A 16,402-nucleotide genomic window follows, 5' to 3' on the forward strand; every position below is an offset into this window, starting at 1 on the left:
CTCTGCATTTCAAGTGGGGTAAATGACTTTGGGTGGTGAGCATGGGTAATGGGGTGGCAACTTCACATCATTTAGCTTAACCTGCCAGGTGTGCTCACCAACCCCCTGTAACACATTAAGCTTTCCATGATGCCCAGCTTGGAATGCATGCAAAGGAGGTATCAGCTCATCAGAAATTCTGAGTCTTCAGTACACACTGGTGAGTATCATGATATCTGAAAATAACACAGAGCAATTTGGAATTCTTTAAAATTCCATGAATGTGAGGATAATACATATAAATTGAAAAAAAAAAGGAGCTGCTATTTTCAGGCTCAAAGACTACCCATTTTTCACCACAATAATTCTCCGTCAAGGTAAAGAGGTCATGGTGCTAATCATTAACCTGCCGCAGGATGTATCAAACTAAGTGACAGGCCAAAGGGGATCAGAAGTGGGATCCTTTCTTCTGACACAGAGATCCTATTTCTACATGACATTAAAAACAAAATAGAACAAAACAAAAATGAAAAAACAACCTCCTACTCATTTTGGTGGGGAAGACATGGATCATTCAATTAATAGTCCGGTGATGATGGGTAAAAATTATCCATATCTTACTCTAAAAGAAATTCCATCTTCTACTAAGTTAAATACCAAAAAAATGAGACCATAAAAAGGTTTAGACAACTATAGAGATGAATACAGAACTGATCTCAGTTTTGGTAAGGCCTGCCGACACATAGCCTCAACAGAAACAAAGAAAAAGGCTGATGGATATAAAAATATAAAAATGTAAAACTCCTGTATATCATTCTGTATTATATGAATGTTAGTAAGTCCAAGGAAAAAACCATATAAATATCTCAATAGATGCTGAAAATGAATTTACTAGGTAGATACTCCGACAAGATACATATTCTGAGTCAAACGGCAATGTAAGATGTAACAGTGAAACATGAGACACATCCCCGTTAAGTAAGAATCAAGACAGAATTCCTACTATTATCATAGTTACTTAATGTTCTACAGTATTTACCAATGCAATGAGGGAGGAGAATAGAAACACAGAATAGCCGGAAAGACAAAATATCATTACCTGCTGGCTGTATGATATCAACCAACGATTAGAAACCATAAGAGAGACAGTAAGGTAGCTGATTATAAAGTTAAAAATCAATAGCTCTCCTGAGTACAAATAATACACCATTACAAAACTTCATGAAACAATCCTTCTATAAAAGCAGTAAAAGACATTGTACCCTGAAGATTAAAGTCTAATATAAAATAAGCATTCAGTCAAAATTGAAATGGAAAGTGTTTAGAATTTGACAAAACGATGCTAATGCTTACCCATATAAACGTAGGAGAATACGTAGGAAAAGCTTAACAAGAAAGCAATCAGAAGTGAAAATAAATGATAAACCTTTACTAATTTACAGTGAAATGCTGAAATCAGTAGCAGAGAATTCACAAGAGAACAGAATTTGGAAACAGATGCAATTAATATGGCTATTGGACATATGCTAAAGATGTGTTTGAAACTGGCAAGGAAGAAATACATGGTGTTTAGATAAGAAGACTGTTTTTTGGGAAAAATAACCTGAAACATCTCAGCTCACACTTTGCCATATACAATAAAAATACACTCCAGAGGTAGCAAAGTTTTAAAGAGAGCGTGAAAGCATATAGGCACTAAAATGACTGATACTGCTCCTTTTTAAAACTATTCCAAAATCCCTTTCCAATTTTACTCATAAAGGCAATGTCCCCAATTTAAATATTCACTCCCTCAGACTCTTTGGTAGCTGGAGGCAGCATGGGATGCATTTGCAGCCAGTAAGACATCAACTTAGGGTTGTGGGGAGGAGCTTAGGTTTCCTGGTACAGAGCCTCCAGGTCCTCTTCCCCTTGCTTCCTCCTGCCTGGAACATAAACATACTGCACCCACCTGTGATCAGGAGGCAAGAGGCATCACGATGAAAGCTGGCAGAAGGGAAAGATGAGAAGAGCATCTCTTCTAAGGAGTCTCTAAGGGTAACAATGAGCCAGTCTGGACTTACTATTGTGAGAGGCTTTAAGACACTACTGAGTATTCTCTTATTGTAGCTCAACTTGAGTTCCAACTGTTTCTAATGAAGATTATCTCACTCTCGCCTTTGGGAGGCCAAGGCAGGCAGATCACCTCAGACCACGAGTTCGAGACCAGCCAACATGGTACAACTCCAGCTTTAATAAAAATACAAAAAATTAGCCAGGCATGGTGGCAGGCACCTGTAATCCCAGCTACTCAGGAGGCTGAGGCAGGAGAATTGCTTGCACCAAGGAGGCAGAAGCTGCAGTGAGCCAAGATTGTGCCATTGCACTCCAGCCTAAGCAACAAGAGGGAAACTCTGTCTCAAACAAACAAAAAAGAAAATCAATAAAAATAACCGGGCATGGTGACTCACACCACCTGTGAGTAAAAAGAGCATCAAAGAATTTGAACGCATGTTTTAAAACTACCGTAAGCTGTAACTACTGAATCCAGCAATATCCATTCTACAAATTTATCCTGTAGAAGCAAGCAAAGTTGAGCATGAAAGATGTATATATATATATATATATATATTTATATTTATATATATAAACAATGCTCATTCTGGCACTATTTATAACAATGGCTTTTAAATTTCATCATGCCTCTGAATCACCTGGAGGCCTTGTTAAGACAGATTTCTGGGGGCCACCCAAAGTTTCTGACTAAGGAGGTCTGGGGTGGAGTTGGAGAAACTGCATTTTAAAAAAAGTTTCTTGTTGACGTTGATTCTGCAGCTCTGAGGAAGAGACTGACAATCATTAATTTATACTATTACTACCTCAAATTCTATCACTGTACTTGTCTTCCCATTCTATAAAGAAAATTTGATTCAAGTATATCACAATGGAACAGGAAGAAATCCCTGGCCTTTTTACTACCTGGCAAATGTACTTTTAGTCGTATTTTTGATGGGGAGAAAGCTTTTTGGGCAACTGAACCTTAAGTCCTAACCTTCTAACCTCAGCACAGAATTGCTCAGGAGGATTAATGTGGAACTTGAAATGGCAGAATGTCAGAGGAACTTATTGACTCTGCTCCTTACCTTCCAATCAAAGGCATATTCAGGGCCGATGCCAGTCCCCGTCTCCTATCCTTAAATGCTTTAGTTCTATAGCTGTGGCAGTCTGCTACTAACTTGACAGGTGTAACAATATGAGAAGGATGAGTAAAGTAGCAGCTTTCCTAGATTACTAGCCATTCCATACTAGACAGCCTGAATTTTCCCGAGCAGCATTCTTAAGCTGGCGTCCTGCCGTAAGTCTGGAGGCACTCTGTTTCCTTGTGATACTTGATCTTTATTGATCTATTTTCTGTTTACAGTACATGCCTATGTGATACACGATAGCACAGAGCAGTTGATGGGGAAGAACACTGGGATAATCCTTCAGAACATCTGAACATTACTTCTTTTTTTTTTTTTTTTTGAGATGGAGTCTCACTCTGTCGCCCAGGCTGGAGTTTAATGGTGTGATCTCGGCTCACTGCAGCCTCCGCCTCCCAGGTTCAAGTGATTCTCCTGCCTCAGCTACCTGAGTAGCTGGGATTATAGGCACATGCCACAAAGCCTGGGTAATTTTTGTATTTTTAGTAGAGATGGGGTTTCACCATGTTGGCCAGGCTGGTCTCGAACGCCTGGCCTCAGGTGATCTCCCTACCTCAGCCTCCCAAAGTGCTGGGATTACAGGCGTGCACAGCCCATGGGGTATTACTTCTAAATTCCTTTCTGAGAAGTTACTGAAATCATCATCACTTTTTAAATTCAAAACTCTCTTCACTGCTCACTTTATGATTTAGAAACCTCTTATCTCATTCCAGTTTACTTTTCCAGATTTATCAATCTAACTCTCCTTACAAGAACTCTATTCCTCAGCCTTTAGAGGTAACTTGGGTTTCTCCAAATATGTACTGTGAAGCCGACCTTTATATAAATGCCATTTCCTGTCCCTGAAAGCTCCTCCCTGTGAATTATTCTCCATACTTGACCTGTGGCCCATCATTTCCTCCAGAATGACCTGCTCCAGTGAGGAAGGATACTGCGCTCCTCTGTAATCCAAGGTCACTGTTAACATTCATCTTGTATGATAAGTATTTGTAATGTCTCCTGTGTTCTATAATAGCGTAAGTTCCTCAAGGGCACAGACCACATGAAACTTCAGCTGAGGACTGCACACGCTGCTTGGCAATGCTTTACGGGAGCCCAGCATCATGGGACACTTTGGGGAGGTACACTCCAGATACAGGCTTGTAGAAATACACACATCCCATGCGCTTTCAAAGCGCATGACTGAAATACAATCCCATAATAAAAAACTCGAAACAAAACCAGAGAGTTGCAAAAGCAGGTTTTAAGCAACATGCAAATGAAGCAAGTATTTCTTACTTTGAGCTGTAGTCGCACCCTGGCCAAAAAGAATTTCCAACAGTTTTCTTCGGAGTCCACCATGCCCAGAGCATGAACTTCATTATGAATTCCAGAAATTATCTTGTCCACATCTTCATCACTGAACAGATCTGGGATTTCTCCTGCCCCCAAAGAATGAGTAGAATTATTAAAAGATCATTGCAGTTTAAATTTTACATATAACTTTTTAACATTTGAAATGACGTATAAGACGAAGTTCAGCATAAGAGTTTAAAATCAGAAATGTCACGTTTCTTTTTCTTCTGCATTTATAAGACATACAGTACATTCAGAACAAGCCATGATGATCACACCCTCTACACCCATAGGTGTGGGAATAATGCTTACTTCACTGAAGGCCTTTTCATCCATAAACAGACTAAGAAAGCAATATGCCTCAAATTAGGTTTACAGGTTTCTCCCCAAAGACTGCCCAGCAAACATCTCAAAGACAAATTCTCTCTCTTTAAAGTTCACTGAAACTACAGATAATTTGTCATTGGGGAAGATCTTTCAAGAAATGTGTTGGTTTAATCACCTGATGCCAGCAAGTCATTAATCAGCACGAGGAAGCTCTCATCTAGAACCTGGGCATCTGTCAGCAGGAACACAGTGGGCATGTTCTTGGCTCCAGTTTGGACGTACAAATTGGCAAGATCTACCTGCAAGGAAAGGCCATCATTCATGTTTTGTTAAAATGCTGATGCGGTGTTGAGAGGATGTGTGTGAGCGCTGGGGAGAATTGAATAACTACATCGCCATAGCACTGTGGGTGCCTTTCCCTGGTTTACATATTCCTTTTCTGAGGACCCCAGTGTAAAAGAAAGCAATGTGACATCACCTCCATTTCTGACATTTAAGGATGGGTGTCATGTTTCTGGTTTCTTGGAGCAGGGGGATGAAGACAGGCTGTAGATCACCAGCTCCCTTCGCACTGAGTACAGATGAATTCAGTGACGCCTTTTCTAAGCAGTGCCATAAAAAGAAGTGTGCTCATTTTAACAAGTGTCCTATTTTATTGAAAATGGGGTTTATTTCATTGCAATATTTAAAAAATTAGTGATTTTAAAAAATTTAAAATAACACTTGCCACAAACTGTAGGTACTATTTTCTAAGTACTACTGTTATTAAAAAGCACAAGTTTCTGGAATGTGTTATTCCTATTGCAGCTGCTTCTCCTATTCTTATCCAACGTGGAAGAAATGTATTTTCACTTGTAAAGCTAGTGGCTTTTCCCCCCAGTCATCATACAGAAACACTAACAGCAATGAGCATCAGGTTTGATTAATGGAAAATGGAAAGAAATTTGTGTAATCACGTATTTAAGTAAATATTTCCTGAGTCAGGTTTACACATTATTAAACCTACACAAAATTTGTAGAAATTTATTATTACTAATTTGACCTTAAAGGCAAAACAGCCAAAGGTAAATTGCTGCTCTAAAGAGCTCCCTCTCTCCCATGGTTGGGGAGGCCCTGGTCAAATCTGGGAGTCACAGCACACATGGGCACTAGGAGCCTCGGCTTTATCTGCCAAGCAGAAGGGTCAGAAGAAGTGCCTGTCCCCTTTACTCACCCGAAGTTCCTGGATTCCATAGCCCTCGGTCAGAGATATCTGAAAGACCTCAAGGCCACAAAGGTAAGCTGCCAGCCTGGACAAGCTCTGCTTGCCACTGCCCCCGACTCCAACCAAGAGAGCACAGCTCTGAGGGGTTCGTAAGATCCGGCTGATACGACACCTGGGGAAAGAAGTGCCCACCATGGCACAAAATCGAAAATGCCCTGGGACTACGTCTGTCTGTCTGTTTGTTTGTTTGTTTAGAGGCAGAGTCTCGCCCAGGCTGCAGTGCAGTGGTGAATCTCGGCTCACTGTAGCCTTCATCTCCCCAGTTCAAGTCATTCTCCTGCCTCAGCCTCCCAAGAAGCTGGGAGGCACCCGCCATCACGCCCAACTAATTTTTAGTAGAAACAGGGTTTTGCCATGTTGGCCGGGCTGATCTTGAACTCCTGACCTCATGTGATCCACCCACCTTGGCCTCCCAAGGTGCTGGGAATTACAGGCATGAGCTACCGTGCCCAGCCTATGTCTGTTCTGTTTATTCATTAGATAAGGAGTGAGAGACTAAATTCCAGTTTTTTATTGGAAACCTCTGGTCCGTGTTCATTTGCTTCCTCATCAAACAAAGATGCTATCTTTATCTCGCCCTTGAAGTGCTGCCATGACAAACCGTCCTATGCTAGTAACATTTTGGATTCTCTTGGTGCTTTGTTAGTCACCACCAAAAGTCCAAAGAAGAAAATATATGCAAAGGCCTTGTGTTAAAGGCTTCAAAATATTTTAATTAGCAAGAAAGATCCAAATTGCACATCAGCATCAAAGGGGGAATAGCCTTGTGCCAGAAATCTTTGCTGTAGAATTATTTTGGAAAGAATGGATTTGTTCAGGCCAACACGTCTCTCTGTGTGATTTACGCAGCAAATCAAACACTTGTTTCTTAATGTGATTCTTGCATCCTTCACACTAAAGCCTTCCCTTGTAACTACATCATTCTAGAATAATTTTCTGAAGCTGTTCAGTATCATAAAGTTAAATTTCCACCAAGGCCAACTAATCCCTTGTTCTATAGCATCCAAAGCATTCTGAATGCTTAATCCATTTATATTATTGCTATATTTTATGGCTACAAACTGGCTTTAACTTTAGCAAAAGATGGGTTTTGGCTAAAGAAATAGTTCATAATTATATTGTAAATATTAAGAAAACCAACAAAACCAAATATAAGCATGTAGATGGTAAAACATCCCAAATTTGATGCCATCATTTTGCTCTAGGTCGCTTTTCTGAAATGAACTTAAACTTCCGAACCTGAATAATCTACGTAAGTTTTTAAAAATAGTGCTTTTTGAAAAAACTGAGGTCAGTTATATTAGGACCAGCACATGTGAACATTTCCTGAAAGCCTCCAATAACTGAAAAGATAGGCTATTTTTATAAGCTCAGTCATCACATTAAATTTTACTTCACATGACCACACAACAAAACAACCTTGGGGAAAGCTATAAAATTACTCTGACATGAGAGATACCCCAAGCTATAAAGCAGGGTTTTCATTTCATTTTAATGTATACTTTGAGGTTTTTAACCTCACAAGATTCACTAAGTGGCAAAGTCCCTTTCTATAACATTCAAGGACATGCTCTTAAATCACCTGCAATGCTGAGTAAATCAGCTTCTAGCTCATAATCCCTGACCAAAGAAACAGTCTTACCTTTCAGGCCACTGAAAATTCTGTATTGAGGGATTATATGGGAAAACTTTTCCTCCCTATCAATGGGAGGTTTCTGTTTCACCTGAGCCAGGATGCACATACACAGTGAGTATATTTGAACTCAACCAGAGACAGCATTACCAATAGTTAATACCACGGTCTTAGATTCCAAGACCGTGGAATTATGAAACTTCCTTTGCATAATCAGAGGAAGGATCACAACTGCAAAGGGATCAGTAAAACTATCCACACTTAGTTGTGATGACAGGAAGGACTCTACAATTATCGTAGGCACTGGGGCCTAGGAAGATTTCAAAGATTAGTTCTTCTAAAACTGAATTCTCCACATCTTATTTTATTTGGATTCTTCCTTCTTCCTTTTATTTTTGAGAGAGAGGGCCTTACTCAGTTGCCTAGGCTAGAGTGCAGTGGCATAATCCTAGCCCACTGCAGCCTCGAACTCCTGGGCTCAAGCAATCCTCCCTCCTCAGCCTCCTGTGTAGCTGAGACTAGAGGCACATACTACCACACCCAGCTTACTAAATAAAACAATTGTAGGGATGATGTCTCACTATGCCACCCAGGCTGGTCTCAAACTTCTAGCCTCAAGTGATCCTCCTGCCTCAGCCTTCCAAAGTGCTGGGATTACAAGTGTGAGCCACCACACTCAGCCTCTTCTTGTTTTCAATGATTTCTTTTTATGCTTCCTTTTTAAGTCTTTGGCCGTTGTCAATGAGAGATGAAGGTGACTTGAACTAGGAAGGCAGTATCAGATGTAAACATGTGATCAACTTTCTACACAGAGTGGCAATGGTGAGTTGTTTAGCCCAAAAAATGAACTGTCATCCGCATGCTAAAACCCATGCAACCACTTCTCACTGGACTTAGAATAGAATCAAAGTTCCTTATTCTGGTTACACGGAAATACTCTGTATTGGTAAGGCCACTTCCTCCCTCTCCATTTTTGTTTTCTTTTTCTCTATGCTGCAGCTTAACTGATCTTCTTTTCTGTTTCTCAAACATTCTTGCCATAGGGTCAGATGCAATCTGCTCTCTGTCTAGAGTGTTTCATTTCCTCCAGATCTTTCCATGCTTAGCACCTACTTATCATTCAGGCCTCACTTTAAATGTCAACTCTTCACAGAGATGCCCAGCCCCTTTGGAAATTCACATATTCTATTTCTCACAGAATCAACCTATTTTATTTCTGGGTATGACACATCACTTTCTGATATTTTTCTTGCTTCTTCTCTTGCTTAGTTGTTCCTGTCCTTATAAAGGTCCATCTTCATTGCTAACATGTAAGCTCGACTGGAGAGGGGACTGGACTGTGTTCACTGCTGCTGTTTCCCAGCACCTAGAACCATGTCCGATAGGAGGGGCTGCAGATGGCTGCACGGTCTGTGAATGACACGAGGTACCAGGTCTAGGAGGTGAGCGAGAGCCTTGTCAGCCATGCTGTATCCAAGGACAGGTGCCTATTTTTAATTTTCTGCCAAGAAAGCATAAGCCCTCCCCATTTTTAAATAATTTGCCCCAAATTGCTGAAGAGGCCGACAGTGTTCCTATCTGGCACTCAACAGGTGCTCAACAAAACCTGCTTAATCAGTGAAAATTAGTTGGATTCCTTCATCCTTTATGAACTATATGACTTTGAACAAGCTATTTATGTTTCCTTTCTTAATATCCAAGTGAAATAATGGATGTGATGGCATCTCAGAAAACAGTGTACCTATGTAAGACATTATTAAGGTTGTGACATTAAAAGCAACCCTTTTATATTTGTAAATTATAAGACAAACGGCAGATAAGAACTGGTGGTTCAGAGTGCTTGGTATGATCTACTGAAAAGTGACAATTGTGGATACCCAGTAGCTCTTCCTTTTGTGAAAAAGCATCTTAACTAGTCAACTTACACGTGTTGCATGGCATCTTCAAATAAAACCAGGTGCATGGTAGCATTTAGTTCATTGTAGTTGTCTAAGGTTTCCGTAAGAATTGTCTTCAGCACTTCCCAGTCCTTTACTGGCATGTAACATGGGTCCTTCCCTCCATTAGCAAAGTGGCAATAAATGAGGGGCTGCTGAAGTAGCATGTGACTATCTATACCCTGCAGGATGAGAAAGAGAAAAATATAGCATGTCAACCATCCACAGAAGTCCAGCTGTGGGCAGCATAGCCGAGCAAGGGAAAAGCTTGCAGACCCACGCATGGGTAGGTGGGTGGAATGTTCCCAATCATACACTAGTGTATTCTGGAGTCACAGCCATTGCAAAAAGGTAAGTGCTTGTGCACTTCTCTCAGATCTTCATCTAACTTCGGTCCCAGTACCCAGTTAGTGTAGGAGTAAGTAGTGACCTCTGACATTCATATACTTACTTCAAAATATTTATAAGCAGTTTCCAGCATTTTTTTCTGAAACAAATCACAATCTTTTGTGTCTATCAGTTTGTCTCCATAAACACGGGCAGATTCATGAAGCCACAGACGTACTAAATCAAGTGAATCTTTTAAACACTTGGGGGAAGCAAATAAAATCCCCTACAAGGCAAGAATGGGGAAAATATCTTTAATTCAGAGGCTGATGGCATTCCAAATAAGATTTTCTTTAACACTTTTTAAACTAAAATGTGAATTTAGCAAATGGTTAAGTTGAAATAAATATTAGCAATAGTAATATGTGTGTTTGTGTATAAAAGTAGTTTTACAGCCAGGCATGGTGGCTCACGCCTGTAATCTCAGCACTTTGGGAGGCTGAGGCAGGCAGATCACGAGGTCAGGAGTTCGAGACCATTCTGGCCAACATGGTGAAACCCTATCTCTACTAACATACTAAAGAAAACAATTAGCCGGGTGTGGTGGCATGCACCTGTAGTCCCAGCTACTTGGGAGGCGGAGGCAGGGGAATCACCTGAACCCGGGAGGTGGAGGTTGCAGTGAGCCGAGATTGCACCAGTGTGCTCCAGCCTGGCTACACAGTATTTTAAAATTTTAGTAGGCTCATATCCCTTTTTAGGTGTGCAACTAAGACTATTTCAAGAGCCAGTGCAGGCACTAAATATCACATCTGAGTACTTATGTCTATTAAGTCTTAGAGTGGACTAAGTTCACAAAACCAAAGTACAAACAGCTAATATGAAGGTCACAGCTTCGTTTTCTTTTTAACTATAAAATCATTTGATATCAGTCTCATCTCTTCACTTCTCAGATGAAGAATATGAGACCAAAAGTAAAGTACCCAAATTCATACTTGATAGGTAGAGCCGAGTCTAGCACCAACACCACACTATGACTCCCATTCCCACTCAATGGTGCTTTCAGTGTCTCAGATTCATATCCAACACTCCTCACAGAGAGAGTCAGCTTACTCTGGATTCACAGGAGAATAGTAAGGGAGTTGTGGAGAATTAAGCTGCAAAAGGCTAAAGAATTATTTGGCGGTGTCAGGTGCAGCTGACAGACTGGATCTGAAGGGTGAGCAGGCAGTCCTCTTGTCCCATTTCACCTATGTCTTCTCTTCCCTTTTCTTCTGAGAGCAAATTCAGCTTTTAAACAACACTGTATTAAGCACTCTTTCTGGCAGGAGCTAGATACACAGACATGAAAAGAAGTGCTCTGTGTTCATGAGAAGTAACTGCCTAATGCTGTGTTATGGCTTTGAGGCAGCTTTGGATACTAAAAAGGGGGTTATAAAAATATAAAGAAGTCCTATGGAGTTTTCATATTTAACCCATATGCCACCTCTCTCACAAAAGAAGTTTAAGCTACCCATTTTTACTGTATAGGTAGAACACATTAGTTGATTTAAAAAAATAATTCTAGACCTTCAATTCCCTCTTCAGAATTTCCTAAGTCAAATACATAAACGGTGTCCTTTTACTAGGTAAGCAAGGTGATTTTCAGTATTAAACCAAAATGATCCAACAATTTAAAAATTACTATTTATCTTAATCTATGTTTAAAATCACACATAAATGCCTTGTGCAAAACCATGATCACTTTCCCTTCTTACTTGGCACTCAAAACAGTAACACTCACCCACTCAATCTAGAGTCCAGGCTCCTACCTCTGCCTCCATTGCTAAGTCACCATACGCCATGGCCTGAATTGCCCCTACAATTCATTTACTGAAAGTTCATTGCCATGTGACAATATTAGCAATATAAAGTCACCTTTAGGAGGTGACTAAGTCATGAGGGCAAAGTGATCTTATGAAAGAGGTGCTGGGCATTTACCCTTTTACTCTCTGCCCCTTCTGCCCTGTGAGGATGCACCACTTAGGGTGCCATTTTGGAAGCAGAAACCAGGCTCTCCCCAGACACTGAATCTGCCAGTGCCTTGATCATGGACTTCCCAGCACCCAAAACTGTGAGAAGGAAACTTCTATTATTTATGAATTACCCAATCTTGGCTATTTTGTCCAAGCAGCACAAAGACACTATATGATCTGAGGAGAGGCACTGTTCTCATTGATGAAATGGTAATAATAAACCCACCATATTTACTTCCTGAGAAGTTTATGAGTAAAGTTAAAGGATACATATAAAAGTATATAGCATAGTTTCAAGCTGTTTTATAAATGAACACCATTAACAGTATGGTATGGTTTGGACGGGTGCCTCCTCCAAATCTCATGTTGAAATGTGATTCCCAGTATTGGAGGTGGGGCCTGATGGGAGGTGACTGGATCATGGGGGCAGATCCTTCATGAATGGTTTAGCACCATCCCCTCCATAAGTAAATTCTCTCTTGGTTCATGCAAGATCTGGTTGTTTAAAAGTTTGGGACCTGCCCCACTCACTCTCTTGCTTCTGTTCTTGCCATGCAAAATATGAAGTGCTGGCTCCCCACCGTCTTCCACCATGACTGCCAGCTCCTGAGGCCCTCATCAGAAGCAGATGCTGGAGCCATGCTAGTACAGCCTGCAGAACTATAAGCCAATTAAACCTCTTTTCTTTGTAAATTACCCAGCCTCAGGTGTTTCCCTATAGTGACACAAAATATGGCCCAATACACAGTATTATAATTATTTCTCTACTTAAGAGGCATCACATAGAGCAGTCAATGTACCTGGAAGACGTTGGATAGATCTCTCAGATTAAAGACATAGTGGAATTTAATAGCTGTGGGTAAAAAGTTACACATCATTGTCTGATGGAATGCTATTGCTGCCTGAATCAAAGCAGGCCCACTCCTGAGAACTGATGGACCAAATGCTTGCTGTTGGAAATGGAAACTGAAGATTTGGCCATAGATGGTGCTTAGTGCATCCAAAGATGGAAAATTGAATGCAAACACTGTGAAATGTCTCTGAAAAGAAAAACAAATATAAGAGTGTAAGGATTATGATTGTACCAGAAAACTGCCAAGACCTGATTTTTTTCACTCCTACCTATATCCAGGCCCATTACCATGCAGCTTTTTAGTGCTCCACTCTGACTCTGGGGTTGGCCATGTGATTTACTTAAGCCAACAGAATGAGGTGGAAGTGATAGTCTGCCAGTTGTTCTCAGAGGTGCATGTTTTTACTTGCTTTGTTAAGTCTCTAACTTTGCAATCGACTCTACAAGCCTGATAAAGTATGAGAGACACATAAAGCAGGGCCATCTTGTCCTAGTCACTCCAGCCAAAGCCACATCAAATTAACTGACAGTTTATCCCCGCATGCATAGATGAGTCCAGCGAAGTTCAGCAGTCACTGAGCTCACTCTCAGCTGAGTCCAGAGAGGTAAGAAACCACTGTATGTTACTGAATGTGTGTTGGTGGTAGCTGTTGCTGTTGTCATGATTAAAAAGCTTATATGCCTACACAAAACCTGCACACAATTGTTTATAGCAGATTCTTTCTTAATTGCCAAAAGTGAAAGCAACCAAAGTATCCTTCAGTAGGTGAATGAATAAGCAAGCTGTGATGCATTCATTCAGTGACTACCACTCAGCAACAAAAAGAGATGAGCTATCAATATCAAGCCATGGAAAGACATGAAGAAATCTTAAAGGCATAGTTAAGCTATGTGGGAAAAAAGCCTATTTGGAAAGACTACATACTCTATGACTCTCACTATAGAAAATTCTGGAAAATGCAAAATTTATAGAAATGGAAAATATCAGTGCTTAAGGGATTAATATCCAGAATACATTGAGGCCTCCTAAAACTCAGTGATAACAAAATAACCCAATTTAAACATGAGCACAAGACTTGAATAGACATTTCCCCAAAGAAGATACAAAAAAAAACTCCCCCCCCTGCCCCCGCCAAAAAGAAGAGAAGCATATAAAAACATCACTAATGACTGGGAAAATGCAAATGGTAACTATGAGATACTGCCTCACACCCATTAACATGATTACTATCAAAACACAAAACAAAACAGAAAGTAAATGTGCATGAGGAGGTAGAGAAACTGGGACCCTGATGCACTGTTGGAAGGGGATAACATAAGGTCTAGTTGTCACAGAAAACAGTAAGATTATTTCTCAAAAAATTAAAAGTAGAATTCTGTTATGATTCAGTAATTCTGCTGCTGGGGGTATAACCCAAAGAATTAAAAGCAGGGTCTTGAAGATACATTTGTTCACCCATATTCACAGCAGCATTATTTACATTAGCTCAAGTGTGGTAACAACCCAAGTGTCCATCAGTGAATGAATAACTAAGGAAAATGTGTTATTCATATTCTATTACACTAAAGGAAATGTGTGATAGAATATGACTCAGTCATAAATAGGAAAGAAATTCTGCAATATGCCATAACTGGATGAACCCTGGACATTACACTGAGTGAAATAAGCCAGCCACAGAAAGACAAATACTGGATGATTCCACTTATATGAGGTACTTAAAATAGCCAAAATCAGGCTGGGCGCAGTGGCTCAAGCCTGCAATCCCAGCACTTTGGGAGGCCGAGGTGGGTGGCTCACAAGGTCAAGAGATCGAGACCATCCTGGTCAACATGGTGAAATCCCGTCTCTACTAAAAATACAAAAAATTAGCTGGGCATGGTGGCGCGTGCCTGTAATCCCAGCTACTCGGGAGGCTGAGGCAGGAGAATTGCCTGAACCCAGGAGGCGGAGGTTGCGGTGAGCCGAGATCACGCCATTGCACTCCAGCCTGGGTAACAAGAGCGAAACTCCGTCTCAAAAAACAATAAAGAAAAGAAAAAAAAAATCGTAGCCAAAGTAGAATGGTGGTTGCCAAGGAGGGTGGCGGGGGTGGAGAGGAGAAAAAGGGGAGCTGTTGCTTAATGGGACCAGAAGTTTAGTTTCGCAAGATGAAAAGAGTTACGAAGATGGGTGGTGATCTTGGCCGCACAACATTATGCGTGAGTTAATATTACTGAACTGTACACTTGAAATGGTTAATGTGGCAAATTTTATGTAACATATTTTACAACAATAATTTTTTAAAAAGACAAAAGATCATCTGTTACTAGGGACTCAGAGGGGAAGGAGTGAAGAATGAATTGGTAGAGTACAGAGATTTTGGGGCAGTGAAACTATCTTATATGATATTGTAACATCTGTTGAAGTCCATGGAATGTACAATACAAAGAAAGAATCCCAGTGTAAATGCTGAACTTTAGTTAATAGTGTTTCAATATCGGCTGATCATTGTAACTAATGCAAGATGGTAATAATAGGGTAAAACAAGTGGGGGCACTAAGGGAGTATATAGGAATTATTTGTACTTCTAGCTGATTTTGCTATAAACAATGATATTAGAAAATAGTCTACTAGTTAAAACAAAAAAGCTTATTAGAACCCCTGTCCACTTTTAGTGGGAATAAAATATAGTACAGCTGCCATGAAAAACATGCTTAACCAAAGGTCCCCTAGGAATCCTAATCTGTACTCAAAAGCAGTAAAATACAGATCAACAGTTCAAAAACTGTATTTAACACCCCACCTGTAGCCTAGGATTGATGGTGAAACTGCCCACCATTGGATTCATGCAGGCGACATACTGGCAGTTGTGGATTTCTTTAAGCATCACCTTCTGTCTATCATACCTAAAAGACAGAAAATAGAACCTTAAATCCAAAAACTGGAGATGACAAAACAGCAAAATCTGACAGTTCATAAAGGATTTCATCACAAATTATCTTCTTTCTTTACAACCACTCTGTGAAGTTGACCTTGTGAGCCTCATTTGAGAGACATCAAAACTGAAGCTCAGAAAACTGAAGGTGACTTATTTCTCTGATGCCAAAATCAAGACCTGGAACTGAATCAATATAAACTATTACTGCTTACTGATTCTCATGTTACCCTGTAGAAACTGTCTTGTACCCATAGCAAGACTCCATGGAAGGGCTCGGGGCTGTCCCTGTAGTTAACTGTCAGGGACTGCAGACTACAGTGCCCAAATGTTTATATCCTGCCACATAAGATCAAGTTTCTCTTAAATAATTTAGTGAGAGTTAATTTTTTTTTTTTTTGAGACGGAGTTTCACTCTTGTTACCCAGGCTGGAGTGCAATGGCACGATCTCAGCTCACCGCAACCTCCGCCTCCTGGGTTCAGGCAATTCTCCTGCCTCAGCCTCCTGAGTATCTGGGATTACAGGCATGCATCACCGTGCCCAGCTAATTTTCTGTATTTTTAATAGAGGTGGGGTTTCACCATGTTGACCAGGATGGTCTCGATCTCTTGACCTCGTGATCCACCCGCCTCG

General features: G+C 40.5%; 1 protein-coding gene across 1 annotated transcript in view; it reads right to left on the reverse strand.

Annotated features, from left to right (window-relative positions):
• The window catches only part of DNAH11 (dynein axonemal heavy chain 11), a 426,042-nt gene that overhangs the window by 141,067 nt on the left and 268,573 nt on the right, over positions 1-16,402 (reverse strand). Inside the window, exons 48-54 of the mRNA XM_035253682.3 lie at positions 15,636-15,738; positions 12,800-13,039; positions 10,109-10,270; positions 9,646-9,839; positions 6,037-6,199; positions 4,999-5,122; positions 4,440-4,582 (exon numbers count right to left, since the gene is read on the reverse strand). Of these exons, the coding sequence (XP_035109573.3) occupies positions 4,440-4,582; positions 4,999-5,122; positions 6,037-6,199; positions 9,646-9,839; positions 10,109-10,270; positions 12,800-13,039; positions 15,636-15,738 (1,129 nt within the window). The remainder of the gene's footprint in view (positions 1-4,439; positions 4,583-4,998; positions 5,123-6,036; positions 6,200-9,645; positions 9,840-10,108; positions 10,271-12,799; positions 13,040-15,635; positions 15,739-16,402) is intronic.

Source organism: Callithrix jacchus, chromosome 11 (genome assembly GCF_049354715.1).
Source record: "Callithrix jacchus isolate 240 chromosome 11, calJac240_pri, whole genome shotgun sequence".
Taxonomy (NCBI): Eukaryota; Metazoa; Chordata; class Mammalia; order Primates; family Cebidae; genus Callithrix; species Callithrix jacchus.